Raw genomic sequence first — 18,862 nt, 5'->3', positions numbered from 1 at the left:
GATACACAAGGGATATTTTATTCTTGGGGATGACTTTTTTGACGATTTCTCAGAAAGTACTCAGACGCTTTTGCTCATAGTTCACATACAATTATTTCCTTAATAATTCTAATATATGGCAGAAGTTATTTCTAACAGAAATATGACCAATGGGTACTTTACTTTTAAACATAAGTTGCTTCGAACAAAGTTTTCCGAAAACACATTATTTTATTTGTATTTCCCAAATAAATGTTTCAGTAATAGCTGCAGCCTAACACGAGTCAGTTTAAGAAATTCGAGCGAGAAAATTCAGTGCGTTTCATCCGTACCCATTCTTAAATATATTTTTAAATGTTACACCTAATCACAATTTTCCTAACAAAATCGAAACTTCTATTTAAATGTGCCTTGTTGTTGTCAAATGGTTCAAGTCCATTGGTTCTGGATTTGATTCCCGGTTAGAGCTAGTGTACTTTTATCCAACGTTAAGGTATAGGTAATAAGTAGGTGCAAAGAGAAAAGTGTTGAAACAAGCCTAACCAACCTAATAAATAATACAAAGAAATAATACAATATTACGAAATTATAGAAGAAACGTTGTTAATATTAGATATTTGCGTGTGAGATTGTCCAACTGATGACTGTCAACTCCAAAGGTAAGAAAGTGAAACATCCAATACCAGGTTAATCAGTGGTCTCTAGGTAAACCTATCCTACTAGGAAGTGATTGATATACCAAAAAATGTTGTAATCGCTGGGAGACATGTTAGGAGAATACATTGGGTGAGAGACTAATTCATGAATAGTCTGCACCTTCGTTGGTGTATTGAAGTGCGTAGGTGGTGTATGTTTAGCACATCGGGTTCCTTTGTTGTTAGTCCCAGCTTTTTAGACCGGATGCAGTTATTCCCGGTAGAAAATACAAAAAAAAAAAAATATACATTTCTATTACTATTAAAGTAAATAATTACACTCATTCCCTCAATGTGATACTTGTTTGTTTAATTGTATACAGAGAGCTGATCCGTGGAAAAATCGTTCATAATAATAAATAAAATAAACTCGACAAATATTCTTGTAAATAATAGGTAAAAGTTTGCGTCACACTGTTCATTTTGCTGGGCACGCCAGTGTGCCACGTTATCCGGTTGTGGCACACTGGAATATAGGGTATGGCTTTCTAATTTTTCCCAACTATTTTAACTGCTTCAATTGAAATGAATTTATAATAATAAGAGAGTGAATTTAGTCTTCTTACCCTTCGATTTAGAAATAAGGTCCGCTAGAATTGTATATATAAAAAATAATAATACTCAGAATTTTATAGAGTGGTTTGTTTAATTCGAAATGACATACTTCCTGCAACTGTTTGGGTTGGAATTATTTGAAATCAAATCTTTGAGTTTTACGACCCACGGTTATACCGGCTAGGCTAAAGGACACGGTGATGATGAGAAATGAATGCAATGGTGGAATGAAAAAAGTGGGAGAAAACGGAAGAACCCCGAGAAAACCCATGCACATGGTGTTTCTCCACCACAAAATTCACTTGGTGCGAGCTGGGGTCGAACCAAGGATCCCATGCACCAAAGTTGAACGCTTTATCACTGAGCCACCGCGGCCCCTCTGAAATTATTTATAGGAGAGAGTGACTACTTTTATGAAAACTTGATATCGAACACATTTGTTTAAAAATACCAGCTTTTTGTGAAATATTGCTTAATATTCAGGAAAACCTAAGTCAATAAAATAATAATAATAATAATAATAATAATAATAATAATAATAATAATAATAATAATAATAATAATAATAATAACTATTATTATTATTATTATTATTATTATTATTATTATTATTATTATTATTATTATTATTATTATTATTATTATTATTATTATTATCTTAAATTAAAAACTCTCTGGACCTAGTGCATTGGCACAATTCCACGAATCAAAAAGAATGTGTTTACTTATCATATAAGTGTAGAAGGACTTAATCCCTCTTGCTTTCAATATAAAAAGAAAGTGTCCAACTGTCAAATGATATGCTACATAAAATGCCCTATGCAACATAATGTAGTATAGAGTCATCATTCCAGGTTGTCTAAAAAACACTTTCGTTTTAGCAAGAAAGGAAGAAAATAGAAAATACTCAGTTTTAACCTAGTAGAAAGTTTGCAGATTTAAGGGAAAATGCACAGAGTTGTTGGATATAAAATGTAGTTCGGATTAATAGAGTAAGACACCGTAAATATTTTATTGTTTGAAATATACTGGGAGTGACCAAGCCATTACATATGGAAATATCGAAAGAGATACGTTAATGGTGTTAGTTGCGAACATTTTTAGAATTGAAAAAATTAAGGAAAACTCTGATATCACAGATCCAAATTGACTGACTGTTAAGTAAAACTGCTAAATCTGAGTAAAGCAAAAAAAAAAAAAAAAAAAAGTATTAATGACCTGTGTTAGTTTCAGACATATCATTCTCATATCAAAACTACGATAGAAGTAAATTATGAATAAAGGTGAATTCACAGCTCTGGAATACCAACAAATGATTTTGCTAGATGTAACTTTTCAGAAAACTTTTTTATAAGGCTTTAGATTTATTATTATTTTTTTTGTTTGTTTATTAGCTTCCCCATGCCGTAAACGTCGCCAACTCCTAGTGGCTCACTTGCCGGTAAATGGCGATCGTCAATATAGCGACGCGTCGAAGGATTGCCGCTAGCGTGCCACTAGTAGCAGGGATTCGTCGAGTCGAAGCAGATATCTAGAATCGGGGTATTGAAGTTCCACAACGTAAGAACGAGGACTTCATTTTGGTCCGCGCTCGTTTGATTTGTCACGGAGAATCGTAAAGGGACCAACATGAACTATCGCCAGTCATGTGCATGCGGTTATTATTATATATTATTTTTCCCTGACGAATTGTTATTATAAGGACAATATTTGAGCTCCGGGGGTCAAGAGTAACTCCTGCCTTTACATCATGAAGTGAAAAATCTTGAGGTGGGTGCGTATAATTGTATGAATTTAGTTGGCAACTGTCGCCGATCACTAGCAAGTGAATATGGGAGAACTATGAAAGAAGTAAATAGACGCTTGCCATTTTGTTATAAAATTACATGACGAGTGCATTTGATTTGATTCCGAACAGTTGTCTTCAAATATACACGGTTAAAGAAGCACTCTGATTAGAAATATTAAAAAGACTTCAACGATTTATCACTCTACAAGATGGTTCACGCCCAGCTCAGGGCGCTTTCGTTTTATTTTTTAAAAAATGTTTTTGGACTCATCTTGATGCAAAGAAATTACGCATATAGGCGATTTAACGTATTTTAGGGGAATAATTTTGTGGTTCGTTGGCGTTCCGTCGCTTGTCTGCCGGTGGTGGTATAATTTTCAAAACGGAAGTGGGACCAGTTTTTGGCTGCGGGACCGCCAATTTTTGGGGACATGTCACTAGTTGCCTATCGGTGGTCCACCGACGTTTACGGCATGGGATTGTCCCCTCACGAGTGAGGCAGATTGTAATCGACCAAGAGTGTTTTGGAAACATGGGAAACATCTTCCGACTTCGACTTCTGAATAATCCGTTTAGGATCAAGTCGAATCAAGGCTGCGCCACGGGAAGGTAGAACAAGTGAGGCAATCGTTCCAAGCACTACGCTCGACAGCTTCCGCCTCATTCACGACTTAGACTCTTCAGGAAAAGTAACAAGTTTATTACTTGTCATTTATTCTTTGAGTCAAAGTATTTTGCAATAAACCATCGTTTTGTAAGATATTTTTACGATTGTATACTATTAATTTCGAAAATTGTACTCATAATATAATTTCCCATCATGGATTTGAAAAAATCAAAGTTGGAACAAAGAAAGATCTCCGATCCACATGTCTCTTCATGTTTGATATGGAAGTCTCATCTTCATTATTGACCCTTAATTTATTTTAGTCCTAGGCAACGCGAATCGACGGGATGGCTCTAAGTGAAAACATTCATTTAGATGGTTAAGTAATCAGGAAATTCCTGTTGTTATTTCACGAAACCCAACAGATCTTGAGAAAAAAAAAAAAAAAAAACAATTTTGCTTACCAGGGGGAGGGAGTAAATCATCTGCTTACGTTTGCTTAACTAGGAAGAAGGCAAGGGCGCCGATCCTGGGGGCCAGGCCCGCTCAAAGCTCATGTAGGCCTCCTTTGTATTTATGAATATACAATATTTGGCATTATTTGAGTGTAATTTGTCTTAAAATCCTCATATATATATATCTTCTGCATTTGAATGCCCCCCCCCCCCCCAAATTTACAGAGAAATTGGCGTCCTTGGAAGGTCTAGTGAAATGAATAAAAATGTGATAACGTAATACTTGAACAACTCTATCTAATGGAGGAAAGTAAATTAGTATTCAACACTTCTTTCAGTTTTAAGCATTTCAAAGATTCTCGTAATTTAGTAGCGTCCCGGATTTGCATTTTTGAAGTACGGGAACTTTATCTATACCTTAACGTGGGAATCGGTTTCGGACCATGCACTTAAGCCGCTTTGCCATAAGAGGCACAATGAGTTTTTCTTTCGATTTCCTCAGGAATATTGCGAATGGTATAACTTTTAAAACTATGTTTAAAAAAGAATACACATCGACATAATAAGATGATAATCTGATACCTAGGAAATATATTGAATTGTTTTTAATTTGTTCTCACGCTTCCAAATCAGTACTTATGCTTTTTTTATTCCAGCCTTTTAGTATAAGCATTTCAGACTATTGTCTGTTCTAGGACGATACAATTCTAGTTCATGTATATGCTAGCTTTGGAAATACAGTAGTTTCGCTTATCCGACATAAACAGGCAGGCAGAACGCTGGATAATATGGATGTGTTAAGAAAAGATCTATTAAAAGTAAAACTTATGATATAATTTTACATATTACGCATCTAATAATAATGTTTTATAACAAATAACTGCACTGCACTGAATCAGGGATATCCAGCGTGAGGGCCTGAGAGCTGTTTCTTTCCGAAACTCAAGCACTTTTTAATAAACTTGCCTTTACCCTTTTGAGGTTCTTTTATATCAGTTTACTAGTAGTCAGTGTCCAAACTTTGGGCAATGTGCTGTTGTCTTGTTATAATTCTAAGAACATACCATAATGCCATTATACCAGCTGGAATTAAAGAACAGTTTTAAATAGGGGGAGCTTCATTTCGTTTCATTTCGTTTCCGTTCTGGTTTTAACTTTAATATATTAGAACGATACACTCCATGTCTTCTTGCTATTTTTGTTATGTGATATACGTAGCAGACAGTTTTCTTTAGTTACATTTCTCTCGAAAATATGTTTCATTTTGTTTATGCTATAATGCAGTTTCCAAAATAAACCGGTTTATAAATGAAAAGTAGGAAAAAGTTTAAGAGAGGTACAGAACTGTTGCATTATTATTATTATTATTATTATTATTATTATTATTGATATTTAAAAACATTAGAATTACGTGCTTACGAGGATTCGTGTTGGGCCCCCTCCGAATAGAAAACCTGGATACGTGTCTGCACTGAATGATAGACGTATGAGTCAAGGTGTAGACGGGCGCGCTAGGCGATAGACTCCGCAGATGAAAAATAGATTAAGACCACAACTTGCAGATCTTCTTGCCGATTGGTGCTATTTGCAATGATATATCGGATCATATGGTATGTGGAACAAAGGATGGTCGGATAAGCAAGACCATGGTGTGTGTATTGGTGTTTCACGCACCTAAACCTGTAAAATGTTTTTATAAACAATTATCTTTCACTCCCTAGCTAAATTTGTGGGTATGATCACACACCTTGCCTCATAAAGTATAGTCTTATAAAGAATTTTTTTTTTTTAGCTAAAACCTAAAGAAAAGCCAACTTCAATTTTTATTTTTTTTTTTTTTTTTTTTTTTTTTTTTTAATAATGGCAAACTAGTCCACTTCATCACGATAAATCACGTTTGGTACTAAGATGTCTTTTCTGTCCGTATATATCCTTCACACTTCGTTGGAGACAAAATTGTTTTTTCCCAAAGAAAACAGGATGAGAGAAACTATACAACAGCATGAACAGAAAACAATAGCTATTAACAATAGTTCTCTAATCCTCGATAAATACGTCATTACAGCAAAATATCAGTAAGTTGTCCTTATTATATTGCTTCGGTTCTTATTAACATGAAAATTATAATGTTTTGTAAAAAAAAAAGAAAAAAAGAAAGAAAAGAAAAAGAAATGGGATGGGATGGGATGGGATGGGATGGGATGGGATTCGATGTGGTGTCAAAATTATAAAACAACTACAACTCCGCCACTCTACCCACCGAACCACGGAGACTACACGGTGTTAGCTTCTTTTTTTAACGAAATAATCTTCATAACCATGGTCCGTATCGCTTCGAACCTTAAGATAAGAGTTTTTCTGTTTAATTCTATATATTCGTACGACATCTTAGTTACAGAAGCTAATTTATATTTGGTAGGCAATCTACACACTAGGTTTTAACCAATAAATGCAACATTTTAGTCCACTATCCAACTTCTCGATTCCCCTACTGAATTCCCTCCGCAATTGTGATCTGCTACTGAAAAAATCCCTAGAAATCATCGTTGCCAGTATACACAAAACCGAGCATAATTTTGTTTTTTGCTTATATTTTTATTATTTTATTATATTTTTTGGAAATATCTCCTTAGATGAATTGCTTTCTATTATCTCCACATACTAATAACTGAATTTTACCCATAAACGTAAGGAAAATGGAATAAATGCGAAAAATCTTGAGTTACAGTATACGCGCAATTTTTTTTGCGCATGGGAGTACATAACATACACAAATAAATGAAATTAAATAAATTAACTAATCCTTACAAATTTATTTTTAGTTTCCGCGCCTAAAACATACTTCCACTTTGTGTATTAGTCCAAGTCATTATATTTTAACCTTTTTTTTTTTTTTTTTTTTTTTTTTTTTGTAAATTTTTATGTACCCAATAAAATATATATAAATGTTAACACTTATCGAGGGCTGCACGAGAAGACCTCGCGGGCCCGTAGTTAGCCATCCCTGTTCTAAATGAATAGGGGGAAAATAGATTACTTATGTATCATCGTTCTCATGTTTTCTTGGACTTCTTTTTCCATAAACATGGAAAAAGTCTGTGTGGCTAATTGCATATCAGATGAAATTTCAGAAAATGTTGTGGAAAACCAAGAAAAGTCAGGGAATTCTTTTCCATAAATTTTGTCGACACCCTGGTTACCTTTTTACTGATAATGAATAATTTTATACCTCCTGTAACCATAATATATATATAGGGCAGTGCATTTCACAGGAAAAAAGATGAACGTTTAATTGTTACATTATTATTATTATTATTATTCGCTCGCTCGCTCAGTCGAGTTACTCTTAGTCGGTTACCTAGAGCACTCGAAAACCGACGAATTATCATCATTGCGAATGATTTCTTTGGTACTTTTGTGTTTTTTTTTCTTTATTTCCATAAGTGAAAAAAGAAAAAAATAGGAAAATTTGGGAGGGAAAGGATGGGGAAGTAAAAGAGACCAAAAAAAGGGAAAATTTACAAAAAAGAAACAAAATAAAAAACTATAAAAAATTAGCAAAAGAGTTTGAACCTAGATTGCTTGTTTATTGTATATTTCTGTGTGTGTGTTTAGTATCTGTGTTCTCTGCGTATTTATGTTTTTATGTTTTTACCTTTTGGCTTCTTCTTCTTTTTTATCTTAGGCTTCTTCTTTTTTCTTGCAGGTTTTCCCTGTATGTTTAGGTTTTTCCACCCATATGTTTTATATACATATATGTACACATATATGTATACAAGGGCGGATCCAAGGGGGGGTTAAGGGGCTATAGCCCCCCTTGACGCTCAGGTTTACACTGGATAAAATGGGCTTCAATTCTGCTTTACGCTGGATAAAACGGCAAATTATGGTTTAGCCCCTCCCTTGATCATATCCTGGATCCGCCACTGATGTATATATATACACACATATATACATATTTTTAAATATATTTCTTTGGTATTCACCTATTTCTTTCACTGCACTAATGGTTTTCACCTGTGTTTCCACACTAACACTTGGAACACTTACTATTATTATTATTATTATTATTATTATTATTATTATTATTATTATTATTATTATTATTATAGCTGCTTCATGGCTATATAATTAGCATACACACCCACGGCGCGGTAGACCGAGGTTCGATTCCTAATGCATACATTCAGTTGTAGGTCTGTCTCATATAGCCTTGGCGCTTAGAGACGCTAAATCAATGCGGCAAGAGTGTTTTGTTAACTATCTACACCAGGGGTTTTCAACTCGTGGTACGCGTACCACTGGTGCTACGCGAGACGCTGTTGGTGGTACGCACGATTTATGGTAGTATTAATTAATAATATGCTTTGGTGGTACACCGATGGGAAAGGTTCAGAAACCCTGATCTACAGTATAGATAGACAACAATTGTACTGTCTTTATAATGTATGCAATCTACACAATACAACTAGCAAAATTATTACTTGCTAATGAATGCATAGGATACGTATCTATAAATAAAAACCGCTAACCTTGTATCTGGAAGACTATTTTTTATTATTATTGTATTTATTTATAAATCCTTCACTTTTTCTTCGCAATCTTTTATATATTGTTAACTATTTTTCCTTGTTTCTAGGAAGCAGAAACCTTCGCTGAGGAACAGAACCTAGGAGCCAGCAATCGTAAAGAAATAGCATTGAAAATGGCAGAACTACCAAAAGTCAATAAAAGTAGGCCAAGGATTGTGATAATCACACAAGGTCATGATCCAGTGTTGCTTGCAAAAGGTATGGAACAAAAATCAGATTGAATATGTATCTTGGTATATGTACCTTTAGAATACAAATTCTTCAATTAGTGTAAGGAGGGTGTGTGGAACGAAAAGAAACTGAGTGGGTCGTGAAGGTGCATGCTACTGAAAGATAGTAGCATATACTTAAAAGTAGATGATGGGAAGTGGATCATCTGGTTTACATGCAAGGAACTTATGATACTAGACCAAGGGTTTCCAACTCAAGACATTCATGGCACATACAAAGTCGCCATAATTATCTTATTTGTGAAAAACAGCTCATATACATAATGCTATCAAAAATTGACCAGACTAGGCCTATAAACAACAAAGTATTCTTGGATTAAGTTTGGATACGATCTTTCTCAAAGTAGATCTCTTGTGTATAGCTTATACGCTTCAGCTCTTTAGTCAATTTGAGAAGCTCTTGAAAGTCCTACTCCTTAAGCATATTAGTACCCTCTTTGATTCACGTTGGAAAAGGCAAGAATTCCAGGGACTAATACCAGTGTGTAGTACGGCTGGTTTCATTCTCAGTGAGAGCGGATCATTCAGTTGTCCTCTCGTTACAGATCGGTTCTTATGAGCTCGCTCGTCCTCTTATGAATGCCCTCGCTCAGATGCGACATCTGCAGGTGAAAATCTTGACAACGTCACGATACACGTTTTGTTCGGAGATAAGAATTCTGAGCAGAAGCTTTGTATTAGTGTGGTGCAGGTTCAAAACATACTTGAGGATTGCCAGCTTTATTCCGTATGACACATTGACATAATATCCTAAAGCAAAGTCCTGAGTGCTTCTCTGACGATTTTGATGGGCAAATTTTTGCTACATTTTTGGGAATTGTTCTCATGTGAAAATTACCTGATTTTTTTTTTTCATTTTCCATTGATGTTGTGCCCCTCTTACATGTAGTACCATCAAAATATTTTTCTTGGTACCATTACTATAGCCTGCCGAATCGCTCGAAATGTATCCATCTCAGATTTACGTAGTTTGAGCAGCAGAATTTGATGTTAACCTTTTTGCTCCAGTTGCAGTCCAACTGAGATTGGAAATGTGTTCTTGCACAAGATCGTGCAGCATTAACTCTTAACGTTTACGCAATGACGTCAAGCAGCATACTAATTGGAAAGGTCAGTGTTGTCTACAGATCTAAATGCGTTTTCATGGTTTTTTGTTACTCAACTAGTCTCCAAAACTTCTCGTTATCGCCCCGTATTCAAGATTTTGCACACGATATGTACTATAAATTGGCCGTCTCTACACTAGACCAACAAGGAAACATGGAGTTTGCAGGATTTACAAGGAGTTGTCCTGTAAGAGAAATTGGGAACATAATACTCCAAATTGTTCTTTTCCTCCAATTAAATGATGCCTCCACTGTTTACTGATTTTCAAATCCCTTTCTTTTCTATTTATCACTAGTCTTCCAAATACTTTGTCTCGGTTTTTGTTAAAGATATTACAAGAACTGAAGAATAAGTTAATATTTGTGTGTTTCTCTCTCTAGTTTTCACAAAATTGTATTTTAATATAATAGTGATTTACTTCCTAGTTGCAAAATAATAAAGTAGTATATGTATATAATTAGTCAATAGTTTTGGAGATATTTCTTAACATTATCATCAGAGTATAAAAACTGACCTTGAAACTTATTAGAACTCACTCATGGCTATATGGTTAGTGTTCGGGCCATCATCTTGGGAGACTCGGGTTCGATATCCGGTGGGAGCTCCTGTGGTTCGGATCACACTTAAGCCGTAGGTCAATGTCTTATGTAGCCTTGTTGCTTAATGGGATGCTAAAGTCGAACTCACCCAACCAATCAAAACGCATTATTCAGTGCAAAGTGCGTGATAACATGCAAGAACTTCATTCCATGCATGAAACCGAAATCGAAACATGTCAATATATTTGGTTGAGTGGTTGAGTTAGGATTTAGTGTCCCGTTCAGCTGCGAGTCTATATGAGACGTGGACCTCCAGCTTAACGTGGGATCCGAACCACATGTACTCCCGCCGGGAATCGAAACTGAGTCTCCAGCGCCGAAGACGCATATGCTAACCGTCACAAGGGAGTTCTATGCCAATAATAAAATAACAAGATATTTCATATATATATATATATATATATATATATATATATATATATATATATATATATATATATATATATATTGCTACTACTGCATGAATCTTCGAGGTTACATAATACATGTCAGGATTATTTTGTATACATCAGAATATAACTTTTGATATAGTATTTATGTTTCATGGTACAGTTAGATATATTACCTATATATTTTTCACACTATATTAACTTCGTGATTTTCTAGCCCTTCAAGGGCTTCATTTATTTATAAGTTTCATAAACTTCAGAAGCAAAGTAAAAGCTTTGTTGAAGTCGGTAGTAATTTAGTGTTTCTTTGAACTTTTTATCAGATTTTAAGTAGCTTAGATTACTAACTGTGGGTACAGACTACCTTTTTGTACTTGAAAGCTACCAAATATTCTGCTAACATTTTCTTATTTCTTTTCTGTTTGCAGATGGTGCTGTAATCGAGTTCCCTGCAATTAAGTTGCCAGATGACAAAATAGTAGATACAAATGGAGCTGGAGATGCTTTCGTTGGAGGTAAAAGAATAATAGTTGTAGCATAAAAATATTACCTAATTATTTTATTTGAGAACTGTGCTGTTTATCACTTTCAGATGAAAATTTTCACCATTTTTGCAGGGTTGTATATATATTGTATATATATTGGGAGGTGGGTATATATAATATGTGTGTGTGTGTGTGTACAGAGTGTCTCAAAAGTCCCCTGACATAATGTAACTGTTATTACCAGAGTTACAACAAAATGTAAGAGGGAAAACTGGCTCCAAATATGATGTTTTCAATCTAAAGTGAAGGATTTTTTTTTTTTTTTAAATCAGACGAGCCGTTTAGGCTGTACATTCTTTATGCGCCCAATTTATACTAATGTGTCGATTCCAGCCCCTATTCACCATACTTTTACAAGTGGTCGACCAAAAACAGCCACTTTACCTGAAGTCGTGGAAATTGTACAAAAATTGGTAATGTCCGATCGACGCAAAAAGATTAGAGAAATAGCGGAGGAAGTAAGGATTGATATTCATAGTGTTTGGGATATTCTACACAAACACCTTCGGCTCACAAAGGTCTGTTCGAGGTGGGTTCCTCACAATTTGAAAGTTTTTCAGAAACAAACTCGGGTGCAAATGTGTCAGGAAAATTTTCCTTTTATGGAAGGAGATAACTACGTCTACCAACATGTAGTGACAAGGGATAAAACATGGGCTGACTGGTATGACCCAGAATCTAAACAAGAGTTCATGCAGTAGAAGCATCGGGGGTCACCAACTCCAAAACAATTCAGGGCAAAGAAATCGGCTGGCAAGGTTGTGATAACTGTTTTCTGAGACAGAGAAGGAATTCTTTTGCTTGAAGCTGTACCAAAGGGACATACCATCACAGGGACTACTTACCAAAAAAAAAAAACTCTTAAAGATTTACGCCGAGCAGATCAGAGTAAACGACGCGGAGGTGCAAATCATTGAATTTTGCTTCATGACAATGCGTCCGCGCATACATCCCATCTTGCGCAGGCTGCTATCATAAAACAGGAAATGACAACTTTTCCACCCACCCTACAGTCCTGACCTAGCCCCAAGTGATTATTATCTGTTGAATCTGTTGTTGTCATTTGAAAAAATACCTCAGAGGCCAACAATTTTCAAGCGACGAGCAGGTAATGGATGCTGTGATTCAGTTCTTTGACTCTAAGAAGAATTTTTTTTTTTTAATGTTGAAGGCATTGAATCACATGGAACAAAATGGAGACTATGAGAACTGGAAGGTGATTACATTAAAAAATAATGTGTTTTTTCTCTCACCTCATTGGTTTTCTTGTTAGCCCGCCATAGACATGACTTTCCCAGCACCCCTCGTAGTACTTGTAGGAACACTTACAGAACGTTCAGTTGTCTTATTACTGATTAGTGTAGTAAAAGAACGTTATTACTGTATACTTCCATGAAAATGTACGAGAGTGAGAGAAGAATTCATCAGAAGATAGTTGCCTACGCTTTCGTTGTATATAGTTGAGGATACAGTGGTTCAGTGGTAGAGCGCTCACTTCTGTCTGGGGGCGGGAAGTCACTGGTTGGATACCGGACACCCGATTAGGATTAGGAATTAGGTTTCTGGGCTTTCGGCAGTTATGACCATGTTAGCCCATCACGTATAGGGGATAACGTCTCTCGGCGATCACGTTGCCCGGAAATTGGAGAGGAAGAAAGAAAGGGGAAGAGATGAAGCGACCTCGAACCACTATGTTAGGTACGGTCCCAACATTTATCTGGTGTGAATGAGGAAAACCTGATGCAGGATGGCTGGCTTGAAAAAGCTGTTTCACTTTTTCGACTGAGTGGCCACGCGAGTTTGTAGTAGACAACAACATTGTGTTTTTGTTCTTTTTTGTTTTTTTTTTAATTGTTCTTCCGATACTTCCTACATCTCATTCAACCAATTGGAGGGCTCAGTGGTAGAGCGCTTACCTCTGATGCGTGAAATCCCTGGTTTGGTCCTTGGCTAAATAACATAGTGTCTGTTTTTTTCGGGGTCCTCCCGTTTCCTTCCACTTTCTCATTCCACCAATTATTCCATTATCATTCGCTTCTTTAATCATCGTCTCCCTTAGTCTAAAAGCGCAAAAACGTGGGGCGTTAAACTGAAAGATTTGATTTCATTTTCATTCAAGCAGTTATTTCAGAATAATTCATTAATTAATTGTCCGTTTCGTTTTGCCTAAAAAACATAAAAATATTAATGTTATTTCGTTTTTTGTGCTGTCTAGTGCGGGCACACTATAGCTGACTTAGTCTCCAAACACACGTAGAGCTTATTGATGGGTCAGTTTCAGGGTAGTCGACTGTTTTTATTAGAGATGCAAGAGGTTGAAAAAAAAATTAAAAATGTTTTTTCCACGTCTTTTTTGCCTGTGGATTTTTTTTTTTTTTTTTTTTTTTTTTTTTTTTTTTTGAAGATTTCAAATATTTGGTCTAGGAATTAATTCGTGCGGGTAGACAAGAGATGGCGCAACGAACGGAGCGTCCCACAGTTCCGTGTATCCACACATGTGTTGCGAACCCCTGTCATCGCGTATCGTTCGTAGTATAGGGCAGTGGATTAAAGCGTCAACAACACCAGTTTGTAGTTAAGTGAACATGGCGCAATTTGTGCCTGATAAAGTGTTTTTGCGGGGTGTCCTGCTGCATTACTTTAACATGCAGAAAAGTGCGACTGAAAGTCATCGTATTTTGGTGGAAGTGTATGGTGACCATGTTCTAGCTGAGCGAACGTGTCAGAAGTGGTTTGCACGGTTTAGAAGTGGTGATTTCGGCTTGGCAGACCAAGAGCGAGCTGGACAGCCAAAAAAATTTCAAGACGAAGAATTGACAGCATTGCTCGAGCAGGATTCGTGTCAAACGCAGGAACAACTTGCAGCAGCATTAGGCATTGATCAAACAACAGTCTCCAAACGCTTGAAAGCCATGGGAATGATTCAAAAGATGTCACATTGGGTTCCACATGAATTGAAAGACAGAGACGTTGAAAGACGAAAAACCATTTGCGAATTGCTGCTTCAACGACAGAGCAGAAAGGGGTTTCTGCATCGAATTATTACGGGTGATGAGAAGTGGATCCATTACGAAAACCCTAAACGAAAAAAGGCCTGGGTGAAACCAGGTGAACCAGGTCCATCACAACCAAAACGAGATATTCACTGTGCAAAGGTTATGCTGTGCATATGGTGGGATATGAAAGGTGTGGTGTACTATGAGCTGCTGCAACCGGGTGAAACTATGAATGGAGAACGTTATCGACGACAATTAATGCGTTTGAAGCAAGCTCTGGCCAGAACACGACCAGAATGGGAGAACAGACATGATAAACTTATTGTTCAACATGATAACGCTCGCCCACATGTCGCAAAACCGGTCAAAACCTATTTAGAAAATGTCGGATGGGAAGTTTTACCCCACCCGCCGTATTCACCAGACGTTGCTCCTTCGGACTACTACTTGTTCGATTGCATGAACAACGATTTGATTGGACAGCGGTTTACTTCTTCAGAAGATATCGAAACATGGGTCTCTGACTGGATCGCTTCCAAGGATGAGGACTTCTTTCGCCACGGAATCCGTACATTGCCTGACAGATGGGCGAAAGTGGTGGCTAGCGATGGACAATATTTTTCTTAAGGTATTTATGTATTTTGTGTTTGTACTACAGCTTCAATGTGTGCGTACCAACCGCACGAATTAATTCCTAGACCAAATATTTAAATGAAATATTTTAGTTTAACGTCTCACGATTATGCCTTTTAAAGTAAGGGAGGAGATGATTATGGTACGTGAGAGACGAAATAATTGGTGGAATGAAAAAGTAGAGTGGGAGAAAACGGGAAAACCCCGAGCAAACTCACGGACATAATGTTGTTCACTACAAGCATACTTGGCCCGGGATCGAACCAGGGTTCCCACGCAACAGAGATAAACGCTCTACCACAGAGCAACCGTGCCGCTCTTAAAGATTTCGACTTTAGTGAAGAAATAACAGTGCGTTCTCATTTCTTTTCAGAATGTAACATGAAAAAAGATGAATAACTGTATTTTCTGTTGGAAAAAGTCATGAGAAGTCCAATAATCAAAAATAATCAGTCATTTAAGGGGAAAGAAAAAGGGCTAATTGGTGAACGCAGTGGGTTTCTAGTTCCAATGAATTCTTTGTAGAGTTACCACTAATGTTCTACGATAAAAATGTCCGAGTGAAAATTTAATAATATTATCAATTACTGTTCTCAAAATGTAGCATGTAATTACACTTAGCCGGAATAAAATTGTTATTTAGAATTTATGCAAGAATTAAAGTTTAGTTAGTAACATGTTTGGAGTTAAGCACATTTTAAGTTACGCGGAACAAGTTTATCTATCTATATGCATAACATTTGTTGAGGGCATTAAAATTTGAGTGTGGGAATCTTAAGATGACATTACCTAAGTTTCCGATTTTAAATAACTTATAACTCTAAAGAAAGATTAAATTCTGTAAGCAGTGAGCTTTTACTACCGTTAAACTAACATCATACGTAAATTGGCCGTTTGTGGCTTTAATTTTGTAAACAGAATTTACGCTATGTTTTAATAGAATGTACACAGTTCACAGTAAAATGTTTCCCGAACGGAGAACGAAATGTAAGCCAAATTTTATAGCAAAACACAAATGGCTTTGTATCTATTTCTAGGTTTATGATCCTCTTGTCTGTTACAGTCTGAATTTAGGCAACCAGTAAAACACATATCAAGATGTATGATTTTGAGACACTTTGCAAAGGATCATACAATCACTGTGACTGTTCTGGTATATTGGATGGCATAATTTACTATTGCTGAACACCAATGAAATGACAGTTTTTAAAATCAATAAACGGTAGTTAGTTTCGAACTGAACATAGAACTCGTAAGTAATGAATGTTGTGAAGGCACTGTTTCAAGTACAGAATCCACTACAGAAAAACAATTTGTTACTTGAATAAGAAAGTCAAAAGAGTTTAAAAATTCCATTCTTTTTCATTTTTTTAAATGGAAAAACAAACTTCCATCCCCAAAAGAGCCGGGTTTTTCATCTCTAGTTGTAACATGTGCCTTCGGCGCGGGAAAACAGGGTTCAATTTCCGGTAGAAACTCGTGGTGCAATCTCACGTTAAGTTGTAAGACCATGTCTCTTACAGCGTCGGTGCTGAGAAGCACGCTAAACTCCAGTCCGAGCAACCAAAGGAAAAAAAGTAAGAGAACGAAAAATCTGATTTTGATTCAAAGTCATAGGTTACAATCTCGGCCCTTGAAACATTTTTGAAACCGGAAGTTTCTTTATCTGTTGAAACCGGAAGTTCTGTATCTGTTGAAACAGGAAGTTCCGTATCTGTTGAAACAGGAAGTTCCATATCTTGAAACCGGAAGTTCCAGAATCTGTTGAAACCGGAAGTTCCAATATCTGTTGAAACCGGAAGTTCCCTTAGTACTGTTGAAATCGAAACTCGTAGATCTTTCAGTTTCGATGTGAGATCTCATAGTGTGGAAATGTATCGTAGTGTAACGAAACGAAACTTTCGTGTGTTTATGTAAAGATCAATAATAAAAGTAAAGTGCTGCCTCTGTTAGGAACAGTTGACGTAGCCTATGCTTGTTCTGGAAATAGACTCCCCATCCCCCGTGTTCCACTTGCATTTTTTCTTTTTATAGATTGTGGCTGATCGAGGAACCCGCTTTGGATGAAGAGTAGACTCCCGGTGTGACTGGGGTCTTTCGTTTTATAACTAGACTCCTAAGATCACTAACAGTAAACAAATTGTATTTCTGTTGTTTTGTGTACTACGTATATTATTCTAAGTTGAATATATATTTTTTTCTCTCTTTTCAAGGCTTTCTGTCTCAGTTGGTGCAAGGGAAACCAATCGAAACGTGCATCAAATGCGGGATTTGGGTGGCCACTGAAATCATCCAAAGATCAGGCTGCACTTTCCCTGAAGAGGCGCCATCATTCCAAGAATAGAACGAAGGTTGGGAGTTGATGAGAACGGATGGATATTACCATTCAATACAAAATTCATTTATTTTTTATTATTTTTCAAAAAAGTGACAAGCAGAAGCCTCTTAGCATCGGTTGCAGGCAGCTGTGTGGAGAGGTTTCCCTGGAAGTGCCTGAGACGCATTTATGGCCTCCACTGCCGTTGGAGTTTCTATTTTGTTTTGATTTGTTTTGCCATATTTCCAAAGCAACAGACTGCCAATGTTATTGGTTCACAATCATTTATTGTTACCCTGTGGGGAATCTATACATCTGATCACACACCAAACTATGTTGTATAGAATTTGGACATGTATCATAGAAATTGTATAGCTGTATATTGGTACGCTCTCTTTTTATTAGAGAAACGAAATAGAAAATAATGAGTTTTTATTGATTCTATCTGAGAAAGGTGGTTTTAATGTAATTAAGAAAACTTTCCTGTCCTATGTGACTATATGTCAATCGTTTCCCCCGTCCTATGTGGCTATATGCCAATCGTTTCCCCCGTCCTATGTGGCTATATGTCAATCGTTTCCCCCGTCCTATGTGGCTATATGTCAATCGTTTCCCCCATCCTATGTGACTGTCAATCGTTTCCCCCGTCCTATATGACTATATGTCAATCGTTTCCAACTGGTTGATGTGTGTGCCGTCAGAGCAGTGACGCAGATAAATATAGAGCAACGAAAAGGCAAGGCGGAATGAAAGGTGTAGAGAAAAGGTTGCCAGTAGAGAAAAATAATTATGGATATTTGAATGATGCATACTCATGTCCAAAATGATTGTCGCATATCGATAACTTTCTTCTTGTAAGAATATAATTTGATAATGATTTTGCAGGGTACTTTTAATACTGATACTATGTGTATAATCGGGAAATGTATATTTGTGGTAAATTTCATAGGAAAAGAATTATAAATACCAAAATTAGAGTGAGTAAAACAAAATGTTACTAAATGGAGAAAAAAGTTTTGTTTTTCGCTTTATTCTTATTTCCTGCTCTTCTGACTGAAATTTGCCACGTACATGTTTTTGCCGATTATACACATACTAATACTGTAAGAAATACCGGGAGAATTCGTTATCAAATTATGTTTCTACAACAACATATTTATAAACATGCGACAATAAATTTGGACATGTGTGTACCTGCAAAACCATTGCCTCTGACGTCTATGTTTCCGTTCGTTGCCACTCTTTTTGTCTGTTCGCCTGGTTTATGTGGAGACCGGGAGAAGGAAACGATTACCACAGATCACTGAGTTAGAAAGGATTAATATGTGTTGTTATTAAGGTTAGGATATTTAGTAGCGCCTGCTTTTGTTTTTA

At 36.3% G+C, this 18,862-nt stretch overlaps 1 protein-coding gene across 1 annotated transcript in view; it reads left to right on the top strand.

Moving 5' to 3' along the window:
* The window catches only part of Adk2 (Adenosine kinase 2), a 59,581-nt gene extending 41,640 nt beyond the window's left edge, over nt 1-17,941 (top strand). The window contains exons 6-8 of the mRNA XM_081760499.1: nt 8,720-8,870; nt 11,426-11,512; nt 17,385-17,941. Of these exons, the coding sequence (XP_081616625.1) occupies nt 8,720-8,870; nt 11,426-11,512; nt 17,385-17,515 (369 nt within the window). The 3' untranslated portion in view covers nt 17,516-17,941. The remainder of the gene's footprint in view (nt 1-8,719; nt 8,871-11,425; nt 11,513-17,384) is intronic.
* Nucleotides 17,942-18,862: the final 921 nt, after the last annotated feature.

The sequence above is a fragment of the Thermobia domestica genome, chromosome 5, assembly GCF_964235325.1.
Source record: "Thermobia domestica chromosome 5, izTheDome1.hap1.1, whole genome shotgun sequence".
Classification (NCBI taxonomy): Eukaryota; Metazoa; Arthropoda; class Insecta; order Zygentoma; family Lepismatidae; genus Thermobia; species Thermobia domestica.
This window is presented reverse-complemented; position numbering and strand designations above follow the sequence as displayed.